At 38.3% G+C, this 21277-nt stretch overlaps 3 protein-coding genes across 4 annotated transcripts in view; all 3 read right to left on the bottom strand.

Annotated features, from left to right (window-relative positions):
• LOC111432760 (GDSL esterase/lipase At1g71691-like) overlaps window positions 1-1292 on the bottom strand; it is a 4472-nt gene extending 3180 nt beyond the window's left edge. Inside the window, exon 1 of one of the 2 annotated variants that reach the window (XM_023069699.1) lies at window positions 1010-1292. In XM_023069699.1, coding sequence (XP_022925467.1) covers window positions 1010-1292 — 283 coding nt within the window. The remainder of the gene's footprint in view (window positions 1-1009) is intronic. The other variant, XM_023069700.1, reaches the window with a different exon arrangement.
• Window positions 1293-8354: 7062 nt separating this feature from the next.
• On the bottom strand, window positions 8355-11019 carry LOC111432741 (putative UPF0481 protein At3g02645). The gene is made up of 2 exons (XM_023069673.1): window positions 9918-11019; window positions 8355-8874 (listed from the first exon to the last, which is right to left on the bottom strand). The coding sequence occupies exons 1-2, from the start codon at window positions 11003-11005 to the stop codon at window positions 8355-8357; spliced, it is 1608 nt and encodes a 535-aa protein (XP_022925441.1). The 5' UTR covers window positions 11006-11019.
• Window positions 11020-16817: 5798 nt separating this feature from the next.
• LOC111432682 (putative UPF0481 protein At3g02645) lies at window positions 16818-19112 on the bottom strand. The gene is made up of 2 exons (XM_023069607.1): window positions 18628-19112; window positions 16818-18111 (listed from the first exon to the last, which is right to left on the bottom strand). The coding sequence occupies exons 1-2, from the start codon at window positions 19049-19051 to the stop codon at window positions 16940-16942; spliced, it is 1596 nt and encodes a 531-aa protein (XP_022925375.1). The 5' UTR covers window positions 19052-19112; the 3' UTR covers window positions 16818-16939.
• Between the last annotated feature and the right edge of the window lie 2165 nt (window positions 19113-21277).

Raw genomic sequence — 21277 nt, 5'->3', positions numbered from 1 at the left:
ATAATATATATATATATATATATATATATATATATATATATATATATATATATATATATATATATATATATATAATTGTATCATAATTAAAAAATATATATTTTTTAGAATTAACAATAAATTCGAGTCGGTTTAGTTAGACAAATTCATTTATATGTAATTTATATTTTTCATTTATTTGAACTCAACTATATGAATTGAATTAGGTTGATCAAATTTTTTGGATAATCGAAATTTTTGAACACGAATTTGAGCGAATTTATAAAAACAGCTATTCTATAAAGTTTTTTCGTTTATTTGAACTCAACCCAAATCGTACGAATTAGGTTAGGTTGATCGAATCTTTCAAGTAATCGAAATTTTTGAACACAAATTTATAAAACAACAATTCCATAAAGTTTTTTCGTTTATTTGAACTGAACCAAATCGTACTAATTGAGTTAGATTGATCGAATTTTTCAAGAAATTGAAACTTTTGAACACGAATTTATAAAACAATTCCATAAAGTTTTTTCGTTTATTTGAACCCAACCCAGATCGTACAAATTGGGTTTGGCTGATCGAATTTTTCAAGAAATCGAACACGAATTTATAAAACAATAATTCCATAACGTTTTTTCGTTTATTTGAACCCAACCTAGATCGTACAAATTGGGTTAGGTTGATCGAATTTTTCAAATAATCGAAATTTTTTAACACTAATCTATAAAACAACAATTCCATAACGTTTTCCCCCTTCATTTGAACCCAACCCAGACCGTACAAATTGGGCTTGGTTGATCGAATTTTTCAAGTAATCGAAATTTTTTAACACGAATTTATAAAACAACAATTCCATAAAGTTTTTTTTCGTTTATTTGAACCAAACCCAAATCGTATCCTGTGTTCGAGAAGGTCCCGTAGTTCCTGGGCAGCACCTCGAGGTTTTCTTTCTTGTCTTCCACGAATTGGGTTAGGTTGATCAAATTTTTCAAACACGGGTTCGAGAGAAAGAGACGAAAAAACATACCTATTTCATCAACAATAGTGTATCCATTGGAGAAACGACCAGTTGGGCCATCAGCAAAATCAATACCATAAGGGAAATAGTTAGCTCTTGCAAACGTCGGAAGATTGTTATTATTCCCATTATCAATCAAAGAGTCTCCAAATATGAACATGGCAGGCACCATCGCCGGCCTCCCTCCGCCGCCGTCCGTACTACCATTCTGGCTGAAAGCCGCCGCGGCCGCCGCCACAAGTAGCAGCACCAAAACAGGCAACAACATTGATGAAAACCTCAACTCAGCCATGGATGAATTATTTTTGTTATGAGTTAAGGAATTGGTGTATTTATAGGATGAACAAAGCGGTGGGTTGCAGAAGAAATAAATGAACCCATCTGTCCATGGCCTTTGCATGGAAGTAATTAATTTGAGTTCATCATCTTGTGCTTGCCAACTTGGGTACTCCTTAGCTATGTCCGCCATGTTGCGACACCCGGAATGGTGTGCTAAATGGAACCACGGACAAGTTAGAAACCATGACCTCCATAATGGTATGATATTATCGACTTTGTATAAGCTTTTATGACTTTGCTTTGACATGTTAGAAATCACTACCTCCACAATGGTATGATATTATCGACTTTCTTATGGCTTGTATTGTTAGGTTATGGAGTCTGCTGTTTGTGGCTTGTTTTTAGTTGTTAGGTTATGGATCGGTCTGTTTATAGCTTAGTCAATGATTATACACAGTAAAACTATATTTGGTAAATGAGATATAAAGTAAATAGCTATTATACTAAACTATATATATTGATAATTATATATACAGTAGATCGTTATATCTAGTAAATCTATATATATAGTAAGCTAAACCATATATATAGATAACGGAGAGCTTTGAAGATGTATTGTATTCTCTGTATTCTCTCTTACTGTACATGACTGAAGTCATCAATACAAAAAAAACCTTTGGTCAATATATTCTATTTGCATTTTCTCTTCATTGTATTCATCTATTCATCTAGATCGAGTGTGTGCGTTGTTGTGCGATCCTAACATTAGTTTCTTCAAAAGGCTGCACAATGTTTTAGGCTTTCGTTTTCTTGTTCTTTCTATTATTTTCTTCCAAGTTTTTTTTGTTCTCTAATGGATTTCTTCCCGCTCTCACCCGGGGTGAGCTGATCAGTCAAAAGATAGCAAAGGCCTCTACCAATAAGATAGTTTCTTACTTGTAAATCCATGATCAACCTCTTAATCAGTGGATGTGGGACTCTTTTCCCAACAATTCTCAACAAATAGCCGATAAAAATTTAAAGGAGTAATGAAATCCTATTTCTTAAGAAAAAAAGTTAAAAATATTGTTAGTCCTACATCGGCTAATTTAGGGAATGATCATGGGTTTATAATCAATGAATGATATCTCCATTGGTATGAGGTCTTTTGGGGAAGTCCAAAACAAAGTCATGAGCATTTATGCTCAAAGTGGACAATATCATACCATTGTGTAGAGTCGTGTTCATCTAACATGGTAACAGGGTCATGTCCATGAGAGCTTATGCTCAAAGTGGACAATATCATACCATTGTGGAGAGTCGTGTTCAACTAACATGATATTAGAGCCATGTCCTAAACTTAGCCACGTCAATAGAATCTTCAAATGTCAATAAAAGTATTTTCGGCCTCCAAAACATACTCCGAAATTGGGAGTCAAGCCTCCAAATATTTTTATAATTCAGTTCTATTTGACTAGGAAGAAAGGTAGAGAATTGAAATAATGGATAGCAGCTGGGTTTTGAAGTTCCCAATCCAGGAGTCAACAGGGTGAGTGAGTATTAAATTCATGGTTATTGATATCTATTGCCATTAAACAGTGTCCTAAACTTCAGAAAGCATTGAAGTCAGTCAACTACTTGGGTAAAGACCAATCCCCTCTTAACCCACCACGTCATCCAACTCGAAACCTTAATTAGAGATAGGTTTTGATGAGCTATATGTGTGATGTTCGAGGTCAACGCCAGCTCTATCTTATAAGTATTTATTAGATGTACAATATAACGACCCTAAATTTCTCTATTTAACCTAAGGTCACTACTATATATTTGATCTTGAACATTTAATGTGAAACTAACTTTATTAGATCTTTTCATAAATTCAACGTTAATTTCATACTTCATTTATTACCTTGGATAAACAAATACAGAGAAAATGACAAAGAAACAATACAAAATGAAATGTCTTGTACTAAACTATATACTATCGAGGGAAATAGAATTTCAACCTATACTACAAATAGAAATGAAAGTTTGATTTAAACTAATCTATACTATTAAATGGAAAAATGCAACTCAACCTACCCTGACCTATACTACTAAAGAAAATACAAATCTATCATAGGCATGTGCTATAATTTCGGAGTTGCGATGCCTCCGTCAGCCTTACAGGGGCATCTTGCCTTTATCTGAAAAATGTAGTAGCAAGAACATGCGAATGCAATGACGGGACCTATCATAACAGTCTATTTTCCTACGATACTATCCTAACAGACAGCTTGGATGTGTATTCATTTTCTACACACGACCCACACGTGCGAGAATGGACCCACTAGTCGGTTTGTACACCGTTGGACCCCTTTTTTTGTCGGGTAAGCATACTTTGGGAGCTCTCTATGTCGAACACCCGTTTGAAGTAGTAGCCGTCACGGCAACATTATGTAAAACATAATGGTCGTTCTCCTGCCTAGTAGTGTACGTGTTCGTACCATCGTGAAGGAATATGAATATCCCCCAATGCATGAGCACACATTAATGCTTGAGGTCCCAATGCATGAACAACCTGCAGTAGTATTCTACCAAATGTCTTGTAATCTCTTTTCAATTGGCGTCAATAAAGAGTGCGAGTGTTTCCCAGAAAGAGTTGTGTTCAATAGACTGGTATCAGAGCAACGTTAGTGTAAGTTGTCTAATCTCTTTAAATTCTTAGTATGCTCTATGGTTGCAGCTGAATCTGATCTTCCACATCAGAAACGATTCTTTTAAATTATTAGTGAGTGGGTTTCTTTGTGTCGTGAGTAGTCTGTGACTCTGCAAGTTCTGTGTCGAAAGAACTTGTTTGGTAGTTTTAAGATATAGCCAACACGATGAGTGATTTCCAAATCGTTGGAGGAATCAAGAAACTCAACAACAACAACTAAGAGACCTTAGGGCGTTGACAACAACAACACGTAGGCAACATGCATGAAGTCCTATTTACAAGGACAAAACCTTTGGGAGGTCGTTGATGAGAGTGAAACTACGCTTCCAGAGGAGGATTCTAATGGCGCCTTGCACAAATAGAGAATCAAAACAAGCAAAGAATGTTTGCCTTGAAGACCACAATCGAAGAAGAGATGTTAAAACACATTTGGGTGACAAGACACGGAAAGAAGCATGAGACACATTCGTGATGTTGTGTTAGGTTATGGAGCCTGCTGCTTATTTATAGCTGAGTCAATGGTTATACATAGTAAAACTATATTTGGTAAATGATAGATAAAGTAAATTGTCATAAATAGTAAATAGCTATGTATAGTAAAAAGCTATATCGGGTAGAGCAATATATGGTAAATAGTTATATATAGTAGATGTTTATATCTGGTAAAGCTAAATATAGTAAGCTAAACCATATATATATCCCCTCGGGCAGAGCTTTGAAAATGTACTTTCTGAATTCTCTTACTGTACATACTTGAAGTTATCAATATAAATTCTTTAGCTAGAGTTCTCTTTGCATTTTTTCTATCTTGTTCTTTGTGTTCATCTAGATCGAGTGTGTGCGTTGTTGTGCTATCCTAACAACTGGTATCAGAGCCAGGTTGAAGTCACCACGACCTGTGAAGATGGAAAGTTCAAAGATTGGAATTGAAAAGTTCGATGGATCCGATTTTGGTTTCTGGAAAATGCAGATTGAAGATTATCTGTATCAGAAAGGTCTTCACGAACCCTTGTTGGGGGTGATGCCGGATATCATGACCACGGAGCAGTGAAAGCTCAAGGATCAATAAGCCTTAGGGCTGATCCGGTTGACGCTATCCAGAAACGTGGCCTTCAATATAATCAAGGAGAAGACAACGTCAGATCTATTGAAGGCGCTGTCGAATATGTACGAAAAACCATCGGCTATGAACAAGGTGTATTTGATGCGGAGATTGTTCAATCTACAGATGTCTGAAGGTGGATCTGTTGTTGATCATATAAATGAATTCAATATGATCGTAAGTCAACTGAGTTCGATGGAAATTAATTTCGAGGATGAAATTAAAGCATTGATTTTGATGTCATCTTTTCCCGAGTCGTGGGATAATGTTGTTGCCGCAATCAGCAGTTCGCGAGGATCTGATAAACCGAAGTTTAATGAAATTCGAGATGTAGATCTCAGCGAAAGTATTCGCAAACGAGAAATTGGAAATTCGTCTGGTAGTGCTCACAGTGTTGACCAACGGGGAAGAAGTAAATCGAAGGGTCCAAACAAAGGGCAATCAAAATCAAAGAACCGAGAAAAAACTCCAAATAGACCAAACGTAACGTGTTGGAATTGTGAAGAAAAAGGTCACTTTCGGACAGGTTGTATAAGACCAAAGAGGAAGTAGAATCACAAATCTGGAGATGATGATGATTCTATAAATTCAGCAGAAGACATTGGGGATGCTCTAATCCTCAGCGTGGACAGTTCGATTGAATCTTGGATTTTTTATTCAGGTGCATCTTTTCACTCGTCTGCAAATAAAGAGTTGTTCTGGAATTTCAAGTCTGAAAATTTCGAGAAGGTGTATCTTGCCGACAACAAAAGATTTGGAGATTAAAGGAAAAGGAGATGTCTGCATAAAAACTCTGGCAGGAAATCTTTGGACATTAAAGGATGTCAGATATATTCCTGGTCTCAAGAATAACCTGATCTCTATTGGTCAGTTGGACAGCATAGGTTATGCAACACAGTTAGGGAAGAGCTCGAGGAAGATTATGAAGGGTGCTACGGTAGTAGCATGTGGTTCAAAATTTGGAACCTTATACACCACTGTAGGATGTATGAACATAGCTGCTGTGCTGAGAGTGCTTCAAATTCAAGTCTATGGCACAATAGACTTGGACATATGAGCGTGAAAGGAATGAAGACGCTGGCTGCGAAAGGAGTTTTAGAAGGTCTGAAATCTGTTGATGTGAGTCATTGTGAGAACTACGTTATGAGCAAGCAGAAACGAGTTAGCTTCACAAGGACTGCCAGAGAATTGAAGAAAGTGTGATTGGAAATGGAACCATATGTGGAGCAAGGTTCGACGAAGCAAGTGGGAGTTGAGCTTGAGTTGTAGAAAAACTCACCTAGTGATGTTGTAGCAGATACTTATGAAACTTCTGAGACTATTGCTGAGGAACCAGATGTGGAGCATGGTTCCAAGACAACGAAGCAAGTGGGAGCTGAGCTTGAGTTGCAGGAAAACTCACCTAGTGATGTTGTAGCAGATACTCATGAAACTCTTGAGACTACTGCTGAGGAACCAGATGTGGAGCATGGTTCCAAGACAACGAAGCAAGTGGGAGTTGAGCTTGAGTTGCAGGAAAACTCACTTAGTGATGTTGTAACAGATACTCATGAAACTCCTGAGACTACTACTGAGGAACCAGATGTGGAGCAAGGTTCTAAGACCACGAAGCAAGTGGGAGTTGAGATTGAGTTGCAAGAAAACTCACCTAGTGATTTTGTAGCAGATACTCATGAAACTTCTGAGACTATTGCTGAGGAACCAGATGTGGAGCAAGGTTCCAAGACCACGAAGCAAGTGGGAGTTGAGCTTGAGTTGCAAGAAAACTCACCTAGTGATGTTGTAGCAGATACTCATGAAACTCCTAAGACTACTGCAGAGGAATCAGTAGTGGAGCAAGTGACACCTGAACCGGTGTTGAGAAGATCATCCAGTACTATCAGAGTACCAGATATGTATGTACCTTCATTACACTATCTGTTGCTGATGAAAGGGAACCAGAGCCCTTTGATGAGGCCCTACAGTTGGAGGATACAACCAAGTGGGAGCAAGTCATGGATGATAGGACGTCTAGGCTTCAAAAATGCGTTGTACTAAGGCTGAGTACGTGGCAATAGCTGAAGCTGGAAAGAAGACGATATGGATGACTGACTATCTGGAAGAATTGGGCAAGAAGCAGCACGAAAAGATTCTTTATAGAGATAGTTAGAGTGCCATACAGTTGGTGAGGAGCCCAGTCTATCATTTAAAGATAAAACACGAAAGGCGATACCATTTCACTTGCAGGTTAGTGGAAAATGGTGATGTATTTTGAGAAAATAGAGGGTGCAAAGAATCCAACAAACATGTTGACAAAATGTGTTGATGTTGGAATATTGAGGTTGTGCAAAACCTCAATTGGTATGGTGTAGTGAAGATATTCATGATCGTTTGAGAATGAAATTCTTGGTTGACTGGATCAGTCTCCAAGTGGGAGAATGGTTAGATTATGGAGCCTGCTGCTTATTTATAGCTGAGTCAACGGTTATACATAGTAAAGCTATATTTGATAAATGACATATAAAGTAAATTGTCATAAATAGTAAATAGCTATGTATAGTAAAAAGCTATATCGGATAAAGCTATATATGATGAATAGTTATATAGAGTAGATGGTTATATCTGGTAAAACTAAATATAGTAAGCTAAACCATATATATATCCCCTTGGGCAGAGCTTTGAAAATGTACTTTCTGTATTCTCTATATTCTCTCTTACTGTACATACTTGAAGTTATCAATATAAATTCTTTAGCTAGAGTTCTCCTCGCATTTTTTCTATCTTGTTCTTTGTTTTCATCTAGATCGAGTGTGTGCGTTGTTGTGCGATCCTAACATGTTGTTCTCAAAGAAGAACAATACGAGGATACAACTTCTGAAGAACGAACTGTTATCAATCTCACAACGTGACATGAAGATTGCTAGTACTTTCACAAGGTCAAGTCGACCTATTGGGAGATTACTAAACTAGACCCAAAGTCCATCATTGGAGAAGCTCGAATGAAGAGAATCATTATCCACGAATTGCGACCAGAATATAGAAGCTTCGTTATTACTACACAAGACATCACTCGTAGAGTTCAAAAATTTGTTAGCCAATCAAGAAGCCATACCATCATTGTTATATTGTAAACTATTTTGTAGTTGACTTAGAACTTTTATCACATTTTTTACCCTCGAGTCTATGTGGCAGGCAACGATTCAAACCTTCGAAAACCTAATTGTTACACGAGCTCAACCCATTTGTGAAAGTTTAAACGAAATCATTGATCGAAATGTTATAAATGCCTTTTCTCAATAACAATAGGAGAAAATCAACTAAAGAAAATTTTGATAGTTATCCATAATAATAGGAGAAACCACATGCAAAATTCTAAAGCAACCAAACCATCTACAAAACATGCGTACAACAACGACACCAATGAGCAAAATCACAACAATAAGAACTATCACTTTCAACATTGGATTGATATATTTCTGAATGAATCTCTTGACTTTCACCTTCCAACAGCTTTCATAATAACTATTGATATCTTTAACCATTTGAAGCTCAGCCATGTTCTTAAGCTCCAACACACTTCTCAATCCATCAAACAATTTCACTACCTCTTCTTCACTTCCTGCATGGCTCTCAATTATGCTTCCTTCCTTCAATATCTTGACATCTTTGATGGTTGTTATCAACCCGCTCATCAACACTACATAATTGCTAAAGTATGGCGGGTTTAGTTTAGTTGCAGCTTCGAACGCAACTAGATTTCTGAATACTACTTCTGAGAAGGCGTTAATGGTGATCGTTGGCAACTTGAACCAAGGTTCTGGTCGTTCTTTCTCGAACCTTGTTGAAGGAATATGAATAAATAGTTAAATCACCGACCAATCCAAAAATTAAACTGCGTGAGTATAACAGTCTAAGCCCACAATTTTAAAATGCATATGCTAGGAAGAGGTTTCCACACTCTTATATGGAATGTTTCGTTCTCCTCTCCAACAGATGTGGGATCTTACAATCTACTCTTCTTGGGGACCCAGCGTCCTCACTGGCACACCGCCCAGTGCTGGTTCTGATACCATTTGTAATAATTCAAGTCCATTGCTAGCAGATATTGTCCGCTTTGCTCGTTACATATCGTCGTCAGCCTCACACTTTTAAAACACCTATGTTAGGAGAGGTTTCTACACCCTTATATGAAATTCTCCGCTCCCCTCTCCAACCAATGTGGGATCTCTCAATCCACCCTCCTTACCGCCCGATGCTGGCTCTTATATCATTTGTAACAGCTCATGCCCACCGTTAGCAAATATTGTCTATTTTAGCTTGTTACATATCGTCATCAGTCTCACGGTTTTAAAACGTGTCTGCTAGGGAGAGGTTTCCACACCCTTATATGGAATGCTTCGTTCCCCTCTCAAACAAATGTGGGATCTCACAATCCACCCTCCTTGGGACCCAGCATCGGCACATCGCCTAGTGCTGGCTCTGATACCATTTGTAACAACTCATGCCCACCATTAGCAGATATTGTCTATTTTAGCTCGTTACATATCGTTGCAGCCTCACAGTTTTAAAACATATCTGCTAAGGAGAGGTTTCCACACCCTTATATGGAATGCTTCGTTCCCCTCTCCAAACGAGGTGGGATCTCACAATCCACCCCCTTGGGGACCTAGTGTCCTTGCTGGCACTGTCCAGTGCTAGCTCTGATACCTTTGTAACAGTCCAAGCTTACCATTAGCAGATATAGTCTACTTTGGCTCGTTATATATCGTCATTAGCCTCACAATTTTAAAACACGTCTATACAGGAAGGTTTCCACACCCTTATAAAGAATGCAAAAAAAACTCTCTTAAACGTTTGGGTTAGGGAGTGATGTAACAAACCTGATGCTTTTATGGAAGGCCTTGTCGTTGCCATTTAATAGGACTCCGACCCGTCTAAGCTGCTCGGCCGACGGGATCAACCACGGGCTGTTCCTATCCTGTCCGGTGGAAGAACACGATGACCAAACTCTCCCATGTAAACCAAACAAGGCTTGGATCAAACCCACGGCTTCACTCAGCTGCTGTAAGGTGGGAATTTGTAGCACAGAAACAAAAACACTAAAAAAATCCAAAAACAAATAACCACCAGAATCTGCCATTTCACATGGACCACGAATATGCGAACTTGTATCCAATATCAAAAGATACAAAAAGTGTAGCAAATGATGAGATTGTTCAAGAATTTGGTATACATCAGTGGAGTCCTTGTAACGCTTGAATTCAATAAGATCATGAGGAGGGAGCTTCTTGGGGGAAATAACCTCACAAAATTTGAAGAACAAGATATGCAAATTGTTCCCAAAATTTTGTGGCAAAATTTTTTTGAGAACAAAAATTGGAATTTGATTCTCGAGCTTAAGAACATCATTCACTAACTCATTTTGGGTCATCAAATTTGCCTCAATTAGAGAACAATACAACTTTTGTTCAATAAAAGAAGGAAATGGATAAGGGAAATAAAGTTCAGGATATGATCTTCTTCTCTCATTTGTTTCATCGTTGGAAATGGCTAGAATTTGAACCAAAAACAACCCATCTAGGAGCATAATCCAAGCCAACGTCTCGGACCCGAAATCGAGAAATTTGTCGTAACAAGATCGGATTTTGATATCGAATTGCTCGAGATCAGCGGCGATTTGATGGAGTTGGGGGAGTTTGAATGATTCTATTGCGTTGATTGCGTTATCGAGCTTGTGCAATTCCATTTGGTAGAGCTTGTTTGTGAAGTGGTGGTAAGGCCCAAGCGCAATGTGGCGAGGGAAGTAAGCTTGTGGCATGCCATTGGTGATGGAATGAGGCAGCTTGAAGATGGAAGTGGGCGTTTGTAAGGCTGTTTGGAGGGTATTTGGTTGGAGAAGCTGGGTGATATGAACAACCCAATTGGTTTCATGGGGTGTTTTGTGAAGCTCTTTGGAGTTGGAGGCCATGTTTTGGGGAAGAATGATTGCATTTAGGTTGAGACAAGAGGGAAGAGATTATAAAGTTGAATAAAATATCTTCTTATTGAATCATATCTTAATAAAATTATGGGAGTTATGGAAAAAGAAAAATCTATAACCAAATCTCTAACATAAAAATCCTTTTCTTGGATCAAGATAATTAAATTAAGGACCCACTTTATTCTTCTTCCATGTGATGTCCTGTTGGGGAGGAGCACGGGGAGGAGAACAAAACACCCTTTATAAGGATGTGAAAATATTTCCCTAGCAGATGCGTTTTAAAGCCTTGAGGGAAAACTCGAGAGGAAAAGCCCGAGAAGAGGACAATATGTGCTAGCGGTAGGCTTGGGCCGTTACAAATGGTATCAGAACTAGACATTGGGCGATGTGCCAGTAAGGACGCTGGACCTTGAAAGAGGGTGGATTTGGTGGTGGTCCCACATCGATTGGAGAAAGGAACGAGTGCCAGCGAGGACGCTGGGCCTCGAAGGAGGTGGATTGTGATGTCCCACATTGATTGGGGAGGAGAACGGAAGGAGAACAAAACACCCTTTGTAGGGTGTGAAAACCTTTCCCTAGCAGACGCGTTGTAAAGCCTTGAGGGAAGCACGAGAGAGAAAGTCTAAAGAGGACAATATCGGCTACCCGTGGGCTTGAGCTGTTACATTCCCACTCCCCTCTTTATTTAAAAAAATAAAAAAAATAAAAAAAATAAATAAATAAATAAAAAAAGTCAACTTTGTGGTAAATTAGAGAAAATTCATAGAGGAGTGTTAGGACGGTTTTACGTTGACCTAGGTTAGGACATCTCCAGCAGATTGAGCATCCTAAACCAAGTTAGCCTCGAGGATCTAGCTTAGTGAGCCCTAGAGATAAGAATTCAAATTTTGAAACGTTTAGATATCAAAAGAATCTAGTTAACCTCTACAACACTCAAGGGACAATTAAGGTAGCTTACCAGACCTACTAATGGTGTCAACAGTATTACTAGAATCTTCACCCCTTATCTTCTTTAATACACCCTTAGCATTATCAGCGACCTAGGGTGAATCTAATAGTGCCCTTGCCGAGCGGTAGGTTTACAGGAGCAGTACCACCAAGCTTAGCCCTAGGCTAGATAGAGCAGTGTGTCGAGGAGACTAGGTGTCATGACTGTCACTCTAGGTAGAAAGCATTTAGAGTATTTGACATTTGTAACTGATTTTAGTGTTGTGTTGTGATTTATGAAAATTTGATAATCAGAGTTTTATGATATTTAAACAATTAAAAAAAAAAAAAAAACAACCCGACAATCCAATTCGAAAAAAAATAATTTGGGTTGTGAACTCTATTTGAGTTGCTCGAGTTACTAACCCAACTGACCCAAAATTTCGAATCATTTCCAATAAATTTTTCAATCCAACTCAACTCAATCGGTGCACTATCCTAACATTCACAAAATCTACTTGTGATTTTTTTATATATTTTCGAAATCCATCTCAAAGCATTCTTTGGATCTAACGAAGGTTTGACCAACCATTTAAAATGGAAATAATGAATTAATAATTACTACATGTGGGCAACGAGGAGTAATTAATAATTTTTAAAAAAATTAATTAAATATTGAGTGGATAAGAAGAAGACAAAACAAAGACTTTATATGTTCAATAATTGCTGAATAAATAATGTCGACCCTTGACGTGACATGTTCAAGTTGATATTATTAAATAAAATGCCATTTTAATTTAAACTAATAATACCATGCGACCATAATTTATCAATGTCGCATCAACTACGTTAACTTTCTTTAGAATGGCTGATCGATACTGTATGATAGTGTCTATGTTTCTAGTTGACTCTAGAATTATTCCGCTGAGCGACAACATTCATATAATGGCTCAAGCTCACCCACTAGTATATATTGTCTTCTTTAGGCTTTTCATTTCAAGCTTCTCCTCATGGTTTTTAAAATGCGATCGGCTAGGGACAGATTTTCATACTTTTATAAAAAATGTTTCCTCTTCTTTCTAAAAGATGTGAGATCTCACAATCTACCCCATTCAGTGGTATTAGAGCGACATTGGGCGATGTGCGACCACACAGCTCTCGAAAACGACCGAAAACGGACTAACGCACTAGAACAAGCCCCCTATATGACCACACAGCTCTCGAATGCTCATCCACCTCGATTAGCAGCTTGCGAACACTTGAAAAGGAAAAGAAAGCAAGAATGAGTATAGAAATTATACTCAGTAAACCACCAACTTGGAGGCTCTCATCACATTCTAGGCTTAAGAGATTCCCACGAGCTTCTCATTAGCTCTCGGACATCTGATTCTGGTCTTATCCCCTTGGGGCTATTCTGATTCTCCGTCCATATATTTCAAACCTTAAGATTACTTGTGTCGAGCTATGAATGACTGGTGTCCCTCTACGAGGCGCTACCACATGCATGGCTCTCTGAGACTATATGACATCTTACCTAGGAGGTGAGCTGAAACCTCTAAGGTCCATAATAGTCCTCCTCATTAGGGGGCATGACCCCCTCTCTTATCCCATGCAACTAATGGGTTGTACGACATGGATATCTTGTTCCCCATGCGAAATGGCTAGGAGTAATGGGTTGTGATTAGAAACTCCTGGTCTCCCACCAAGTTGTTGCACCGTTCACACAACTAGCAGCCTAAGGACACTCCTAAGGTGATTCGTATGTCGTGGTCATTTGTTAGGCTCCTAGGTGGAAGGTTAGGTCTAGATTTAGTGACTAGTCACCCTAATCACCAATCCCTAGTCTTAACGTAATATTGGATCATCATTAATTATCTAGAATCCACATGTATAATTCATGCAAATATAAGTATACATACTCAACGGGACGATAACATCCATCAACACGCGAAGCTAGAGTTCACAAATTTTCATCCTCCTTTCAACATGAATTAAACACATACATACATATATAGCGGAAGCGTAAAGCAAGATTACCTTCTCTTAGCATTTCACATTGTGCATCCATACTCATATTACCTATGGAAAAGCTACCACCTAAGGTAAACATACTAGCATCATGCATCGAAGTGATTCCTACAAGTATTTCTTCCTAAAAATTCATCCTGTGACTTACATAGTTGACGCGTGCCCTTTCGCTTAACGTCTCTATGCAAATAGATTGTCAAAAAAATATAAATTCTCAATTAAGTCCTAATTTGGACTTGGAATCAATATGAAAATCGGGAAACCAGAAGTCAAACGAGTTAAAGACTGACCCTCACGCGCACAATACGCGCTTCCACGCGCCAGAGAGACACTCCACGTGCAAACCCACACGCGCGTATGGATGTGCATTAGGGTGTTGCCACATGGCATGCTCGAGTTGGTCAGCCGTTGACGAATGCGTGGGTTCGAATCTAGAGTCGCATGCTGAAAATTTGAATTTCCTTACATTGACGTAGGGCACACATGGTTTGGGTCGAAGCGTCAAATAGTTTTGACCACAAGTCAGGTCGATGGATGTGTGCCGTCGAGTTTGACGTGCGTTGCGGGTTAGAGCAGTACCGCGTGTTGCCGACCGAATGGAGCTATGTCGCTCTACTCTATGTGTGACGCATTGCTCCAAGCAACAAGCAACACGTGTCTCTCGCCGGTCAATGTGCTTCTACTCTCTCTGGTTTACATGGCTCGCCAAAAATAAATTTCTTTCCTCTTGCTAGTCGCAACACAAAATCGATTTGGTTTTTCTCACTTTTTTCATTTTCATATCTTTTAATCTATAAGTCAAATCGATTTGTTTCTCCAGCAAAATTATAGATCTTAATCCCAACTACATCTTGGTTTTTTCTTTCTTGAATTTTACTTCATTACAAAGTAAGTTATGGATGTCGGAAATAGGTACATTTTCTTCCTTACCATTCTTGGATAAACTCTCCGAAGTTTTGCTCTCAGTCCAAGATTTTGTCCAAGCTCCTTCACGGAATCTATGGAGCTCCCTCCCTAGATAAACATAATAAAAAGATTGGATCTTGATTCGAAAGATAAAAGGCTTGGATCCGAAGAAAATGCTCAAGATCTTACCTCAAGAATTCTCGATTTTCTTGACGAAAAATGGAGCTCCTGCAACTCAAATCTCTTTCTTCCTTCATAGATGAAGTTCTTGCAACAACTCCTTGATTGGAAACGAACTCGGGTCGTGGTCTAGTGAGTTTTTTATCGGTTTTTTTCTTTCTTCTCTCCTCAAATTCTTTCAACTCTCTTTCACCTTTTCTCTTTTGCACGTCTTTCGCTAGAGGTCCATTTGGACCCCCCAGAATGACTTGAGCGACAAAATGTCCTCTTTGCTCATCTGTTGACTTTGACCCCCCCTTTTTTCTTCGGGTACTACAAATTCTCCCCTCCTTAGAAACTTTCTTCCTTGGAAGTTGGCGTCTCTAGGAATAGTTCGGGATAGGCTTTCCTCACGCCTTTTTCTTGTAACCAGGTTACCTCCTCATTACGGTGATTACCCTATGAGACTTTTACAAAAGAAATGATTCTGTAGTGCAATCACTAAGTGTCGCAGCCAAAATTCTGACAGGTTTCTCTTTGTAGGTTGTTCTATCACATGTCTGACGTGTACTTTCATAGCATGGAGACATGAAATACATTGTGCACAACATCGAGGGTTTGGCCGTAGTGCAATTTTGTAGCTTGCCCTTTCATCCATGGGTAGGAAGCCGTGCTAAATCTTAGTTGCGTTCCTAACTTCTTCTAAAGACTCTTCCTAAACTGAGAGGTAAACCTGGTGTCCCGGTCTGACACTGTAGAGACTGACACTCCTTGCAGACGTACTATTTCTTTGACATATAACTGAGCCCCCCGATCTAATCGATATGTGGACTTGCCTGGAATGAAGTGAGTTGTTTTGGTTAGTTTGTCTATAACTACCTAGATTACGTTAAAAACCATGTTTAGTCTTTAGCAAACCCGACATGAAGTCCATACATACTGATTACTATTTCTATTGAGGAACATTCAAGGGCTGTAGCAATCCTGTTGAGCACTGTCTCGAAGCATTCACCTACTGGTAAGTAAAGCATCGGCTTACGAAATCCGCTATGTACTTCGTCATCCCTGGCCACCAATAAAATCCTTCTAGATCCTGATAGATCTTCGTTCTTCTTGGGTGGAAAGTATAAGATGTATCATGAGCTTCAGTCATAAACTCGTTTAAGATTTTTTCATCTCTGGGAACAAACAAGCGGTCTTGCCGTAGTAAACCCGCGTCTGAAGAGATAAATACCCTGCTGGTCTCTCTATTTCTATCTGATTCCATACTTTGCTGAGGGGCTTATCAAATTTTTGGGCATCCATAACTCATTTTTCATAGGGTGGTAACCCATTAAAACTCCCCTGGGTGATCCCTGTCAACTAACTCCTTGGTGTGTACTGGTATATCGTCAAAGACGACTACAGTGATGATAACGAGAAATTTTCAGGAACATTCAGTTTGTCTAAAACTAAATCTCTGCAAGACATTAATCAGATCGAAAGGACTTATCAGTAATCTCCTTGCTCATGATAGCTTTTGAAAGCAGTCCTCGATATGTCCCTCTCTTTTATCCTTATCGAAGGTATCCTGACCTTGTCGAGACCCTTACGGTCCTTTCTGCCTCACCAAAAATAGCCTCGTAGTTTCATCTCATATAGCCAACACATGTTTTTCCTCATAGTGAGACATCTTGTCTCCCAGCTTGCTTGAGTACTAATACTCATGTAACAAATTGTCGTAGTATTCTACATAATGTTTTGTAATCTCTTTTTTATTGATATTAATAAAGAGGGCAAGTGTTTTGCACAAGGAGTTGTGTTCAACTTAGTATAACTAGTTTACTCAGTTGTACATATCGAGATTACTCGTAATCAACCATTACATGAATGAAAACATAAGAAGGAAATACAAAAATTAAACTAAAGCATATCATATGCTGAGCTAATAATCCTATGTCCCATGATCTTGGGGCAGCTAAACCAACCACAAACTGTGCGTATAGCCACAATAAGAATAAGAACCACAACCACCAATATCATCAAGCCTTGCAGCACAGGAAATATATATCTTTTCACAAATCTTTCAGCTTTAACCATCCATCGACTTTCATAGTACTTCATAATTTCTTCACTGATCCGACGTTCAAAATTCATATACGACTCGAAATTGGACCGACCCTCTTCCGAATCAAAACCCCCTTTCATGACAACATTTCCAAGGTCCTTGAACAGCTTTACGACATCGTCTTCATCGCCCGAACGACCACCGACGATAATCCCAGCTCGTTTGAGAATCCCAACATCTTTCGTTGTAGCAATCAGTCCATTCATTAATGTCACGTAATGCGATAAACTACTCGGATTCAACTTCGCTTCGACTTCGAACGCCACCAAATTTCTTAATATTACTTCGTAGAAATCATTGATTGTGACGATGGGTAGTGTTAGAGTGGCGGATTCGTCGTCGAACCCGCCACCATCGCCGCCGTGGAATTTCACTCCGACTTTTCTCAATTTCATAGCTGAAGGAAGTCCGGGGGAGGTTTCGGTTTCGAACGGCGATGAGTGATGGATTTTCCCAAGCATCCCAATTAAGCTTTGGATCAAACCCACAGCTTCAACCAGCTGCTGAACAATGCCAACTTGAACAACTTTAGCCAACAAATTCAATAACTCGACGAACAAAGATCCAGACCTGTAGTCTTGGCTTGGCCTGTAAGCCAGGAACCTTTGGTAGTATAGTAAAGCGTATAAAAAGTGAAGCAAATGTTGAGATTGGTCGAGAATTTCGGACAAATTAAGGAATGGATTGTCATTAGATGTTGTAAATTTGTCGGCTGAAGGAAGTGATAATGGTGAGACGAACACGCAGAATTTGTAGAACAAAATAGGCAAATTTTCAATCAAATCTTTTGGTAATACCCTTTTGAGTACTTGTATTGGAATTTGATTCTCGAGCTTTAGTAAATCTTTGAGTATCTCATTTCGGGTCATTGTCGCCATGTTTCCCTCGAGTTTTAGATACAATTCTTGCTCGTCGAAAACTGGTAATTCGAGCTTATGTCGTCGATTATGAAGCCGATCAGACGATCCTGTTGGAAATTGTCTACGATTGAAATATATCGAAACAAATAACTGAAGAACTAGAAAGAACTTTTTAAAAGGAGAAACCTTAACCAATTATGCTTTATTAATTTTTTTTTTAGAAATTTACAGTGAAAATTGCACAACAGACGAGGGGCACCTTGCGTCCTTGAACCGATAATCATCTTTCGGCTAACCTAGCCTCCTCCGTCCCTCGGAACCAATAAGGAGTAGTACAGGAATATTCACCTATTGTCCATCGACTACACCTTTCGACCTAATCTTAGGCCCTGACTCACCCTCCGTGGATGAACCTTGAAGAAACCTTTAGGTTTTCGAGCCATTCAAATCAATAAATACTAAATCTTTTTAATCGATCTCCTAAACTTTCAAATCAATAACTACCCAATAATTATCTTAAAATCTCTGTAAGTTAATAACTTGTTAAGTCACAGATCCATAGATTTAAAAAAAAAAATAATTAATTTTACTAATCGATCTACCATGATAGTTTGATTACTTACCTTGATCATTTTTCTCATCTGCAAAGATTTGCAACAACCGAATCAAGAACAGGCCATCAATGAGGATTCTCGAAGCCAAAGCGTCCGAGCCGATAGCCAACTTTGTGCCATAGGAGGCTCGAATCGGGACCTCTAATTCCTTGAGTTGATCCACCATTAGAGTGAGCTCAGGAAGCTGAAATCTTTCCTTGGTCACTTTTGCTTGCTCTAGCTTGAAGATCTCCATTTTGTGAAGCTCATGGCTGAGCTCATGAAATGGCCCAAGAAGCAGACGAGAAGGGGTATAAGCTTGTGGGTTTTCTTTGGTTACTGAATCTGGCAGCTTGAAGATGGAAGTTGGAGTTTCTAAAGCCATTCGAAGACCGTCTCGCCGGAGAAGCTCACCGACTTCTACAACCCAGTTCGTCCCTGATGTTCCGGCCATTTTCTGCTTCCAAATCTGATGCTTTGCTGCTTGGAGCTCGAGTTTAATACGACTCTTGACTAATCACTAATGCCAAAATAAATGTTTTTTTAGTCACGAAGGTTCATGGGTATTTAAGTAAGAGACATTATCTTTACCGAAATGCGCCTTTTGGGGAAACCAAAAGTAAATTTACGAGAGTTTTATGCTCAAAGTAATAATATAATACCATAATGGAGGTTGTTAACTTAGTCATATCAATAGAATCCTCAAGTGTCAGATAACTTAGTTACGAGCCTCGAAGCTATAATCATAGTAACCTACGTGTCGAACAAAGGGTGTATTTTGTTCAAGGGCTCTAGAGAAACAATTGAACCTGAATTAAGGGGAGTTTATTCGAGGGATCCAAAGAAGGAGAGACTTAAGTGTCGAACAAATGATGTACTTTATTTGAGTGCTCTAGAGAAAGAGTCGAGCTTAAAAGGAGACTTTATGGTATATTTTGTTCGAGGGAAGATTGTTCGAGTTCTATATTGGCTAATTAAGGGAAAGATCGTGAATATATAAGTAAAAAATGTTATGTCTATTGAAATGAGGCGTTTTGGAGAAACCAAAAGTAAACTTAACATCGTCTACGATGATAATATCAATTGTTTCTAATATTTATTATATGAGAAACAAACAATAATTTTTTTTTTTTTTTTTTTTTTAAGAATTAGAACATGGGTTAGTTGTGGAAGGGGACATAATTAATTAATAGTTATTTTTAAAATGATTGGGTGACATTGTAAATGTGGTTAGATAAGGACAAAACAACCTTAAAAATGATTAAAAAAGACCAAATTTTAAATATTATTTTCTTTAAATTGAGTTCCACTTGAGATATAAATATCTAATCTTGTCTCGGAAAGAGGATAAGTGCAAAATATTCGATTGAATATAACTTTTTTTTATGGGAAACACTCGCATTCTTTATTAATATCCATTGAGAAGACACTTCGTAAAATACTACTACACTTTGCTACTTGGGATGGGATTGAAGTGGAGGGTATTAACACCAATTGAGAAGACACTCTGTAAAATACTACTGCACTTTGTTACGTTATACTGGAGTGGAGGGTATTTATAAGAGATGCTGAACACTCAAACAATTTTGGAGGTTCGTAGTTCCTAACATGATATAGGAGTCATGCCTTAACTATGTCAATAGAATACTCAAGCGTCGAACAAATAAGTTGTGAGCCTCGAAGGTGTAGTAAAAAGTGACTTAAGTGATGAACAAATGGTGTATTTTGTTCGAAGGCTCAAGAGAAGGAGTCGAGTCTCAATTAAGTGGAGAGCTATTCGAGAGCTGCCTCAAGGGAGGTAATACGGTGTACTTTGTTCGATAGGTGGATTGTTGAGGATTGTTGGTAAGGAATACCACATTGGCTAATTGTAACAACCCTAGATTTCTACTTACCTAGAGTCGCTACTGTTATCGTAATGTAATCATTTTGTGCGAAAATAAGTGTTTAAACTTTATCATAAAACATAAACTTCATCTTAAAATATTGCCATGGTGATACGATTAGGAATCACTACAAGGGGAGTAAGATTCGGATTACCTTGTAGATCGAATATCTCAAGCCAAGAACACTTTGTTTGAGATTCGAATCACTCCAGAAGCAAGATCGATCATGTCTAGCTTCAATGATTCTTGTTGATCAAATATCTCAAACACTTGTTTGAGATTCGAATCACTCCACAAGCAAGGTTGATCATGTCGAGCTTGAATGATTCTACATGCAACCTAAACTACATAGAATTGCAAAGAAACTTAGCCATTGGCTAAAGAAAAGCACAAATGCTTTTTTTACTATATTTTCCAAGTCTCCCTTACAAATACAACATACATGGCTTTATATAGCCTCAAAATGAAAGCATTCCAAAAGTTGTAACATTCATACTTAATGACCATAATTAGCCATTATGTAAATGTAACCTATAAAGTAAATAAAATGTCTTAAAATACAATAACTCTAAATTACTCTAAATTGTAACCCACCCAAAATTTATAATCATCAAACTTCATTCCTCTTCAATGTGACATGAATTGCAACCTCTTTTGATAATTTTGACAACATTTTCTTCACATCTTCATTGAAGTATATTGTATGAATGATGTCTCTTGGTTCATATCACATGGACTTGTATATTCGAAAACATATTTAAAACAACACAACGAAATACTAAATGAAATAAATA

This window comes from Cucurbita moschata, unplaced genomic scaffold (genome assembly GCF_002738365.1).
Source record: "Cucurbita moschata cultivar Rifu unplaced genomic scaffold, Cmos_1.0 Cmo_Scf00040, whole genome shotgun sequence".
Taxonomy (NCBI): Eukaryota; Viridiplantae; Streptophyta; class Magnoliopsida; order Cucurbitales; family Cucurbitaceae; genus Cucurbita; species Cucurbita moschata.
This window is presented reverse-complemented; position numbering and strand designations above follow the sequence as displayed.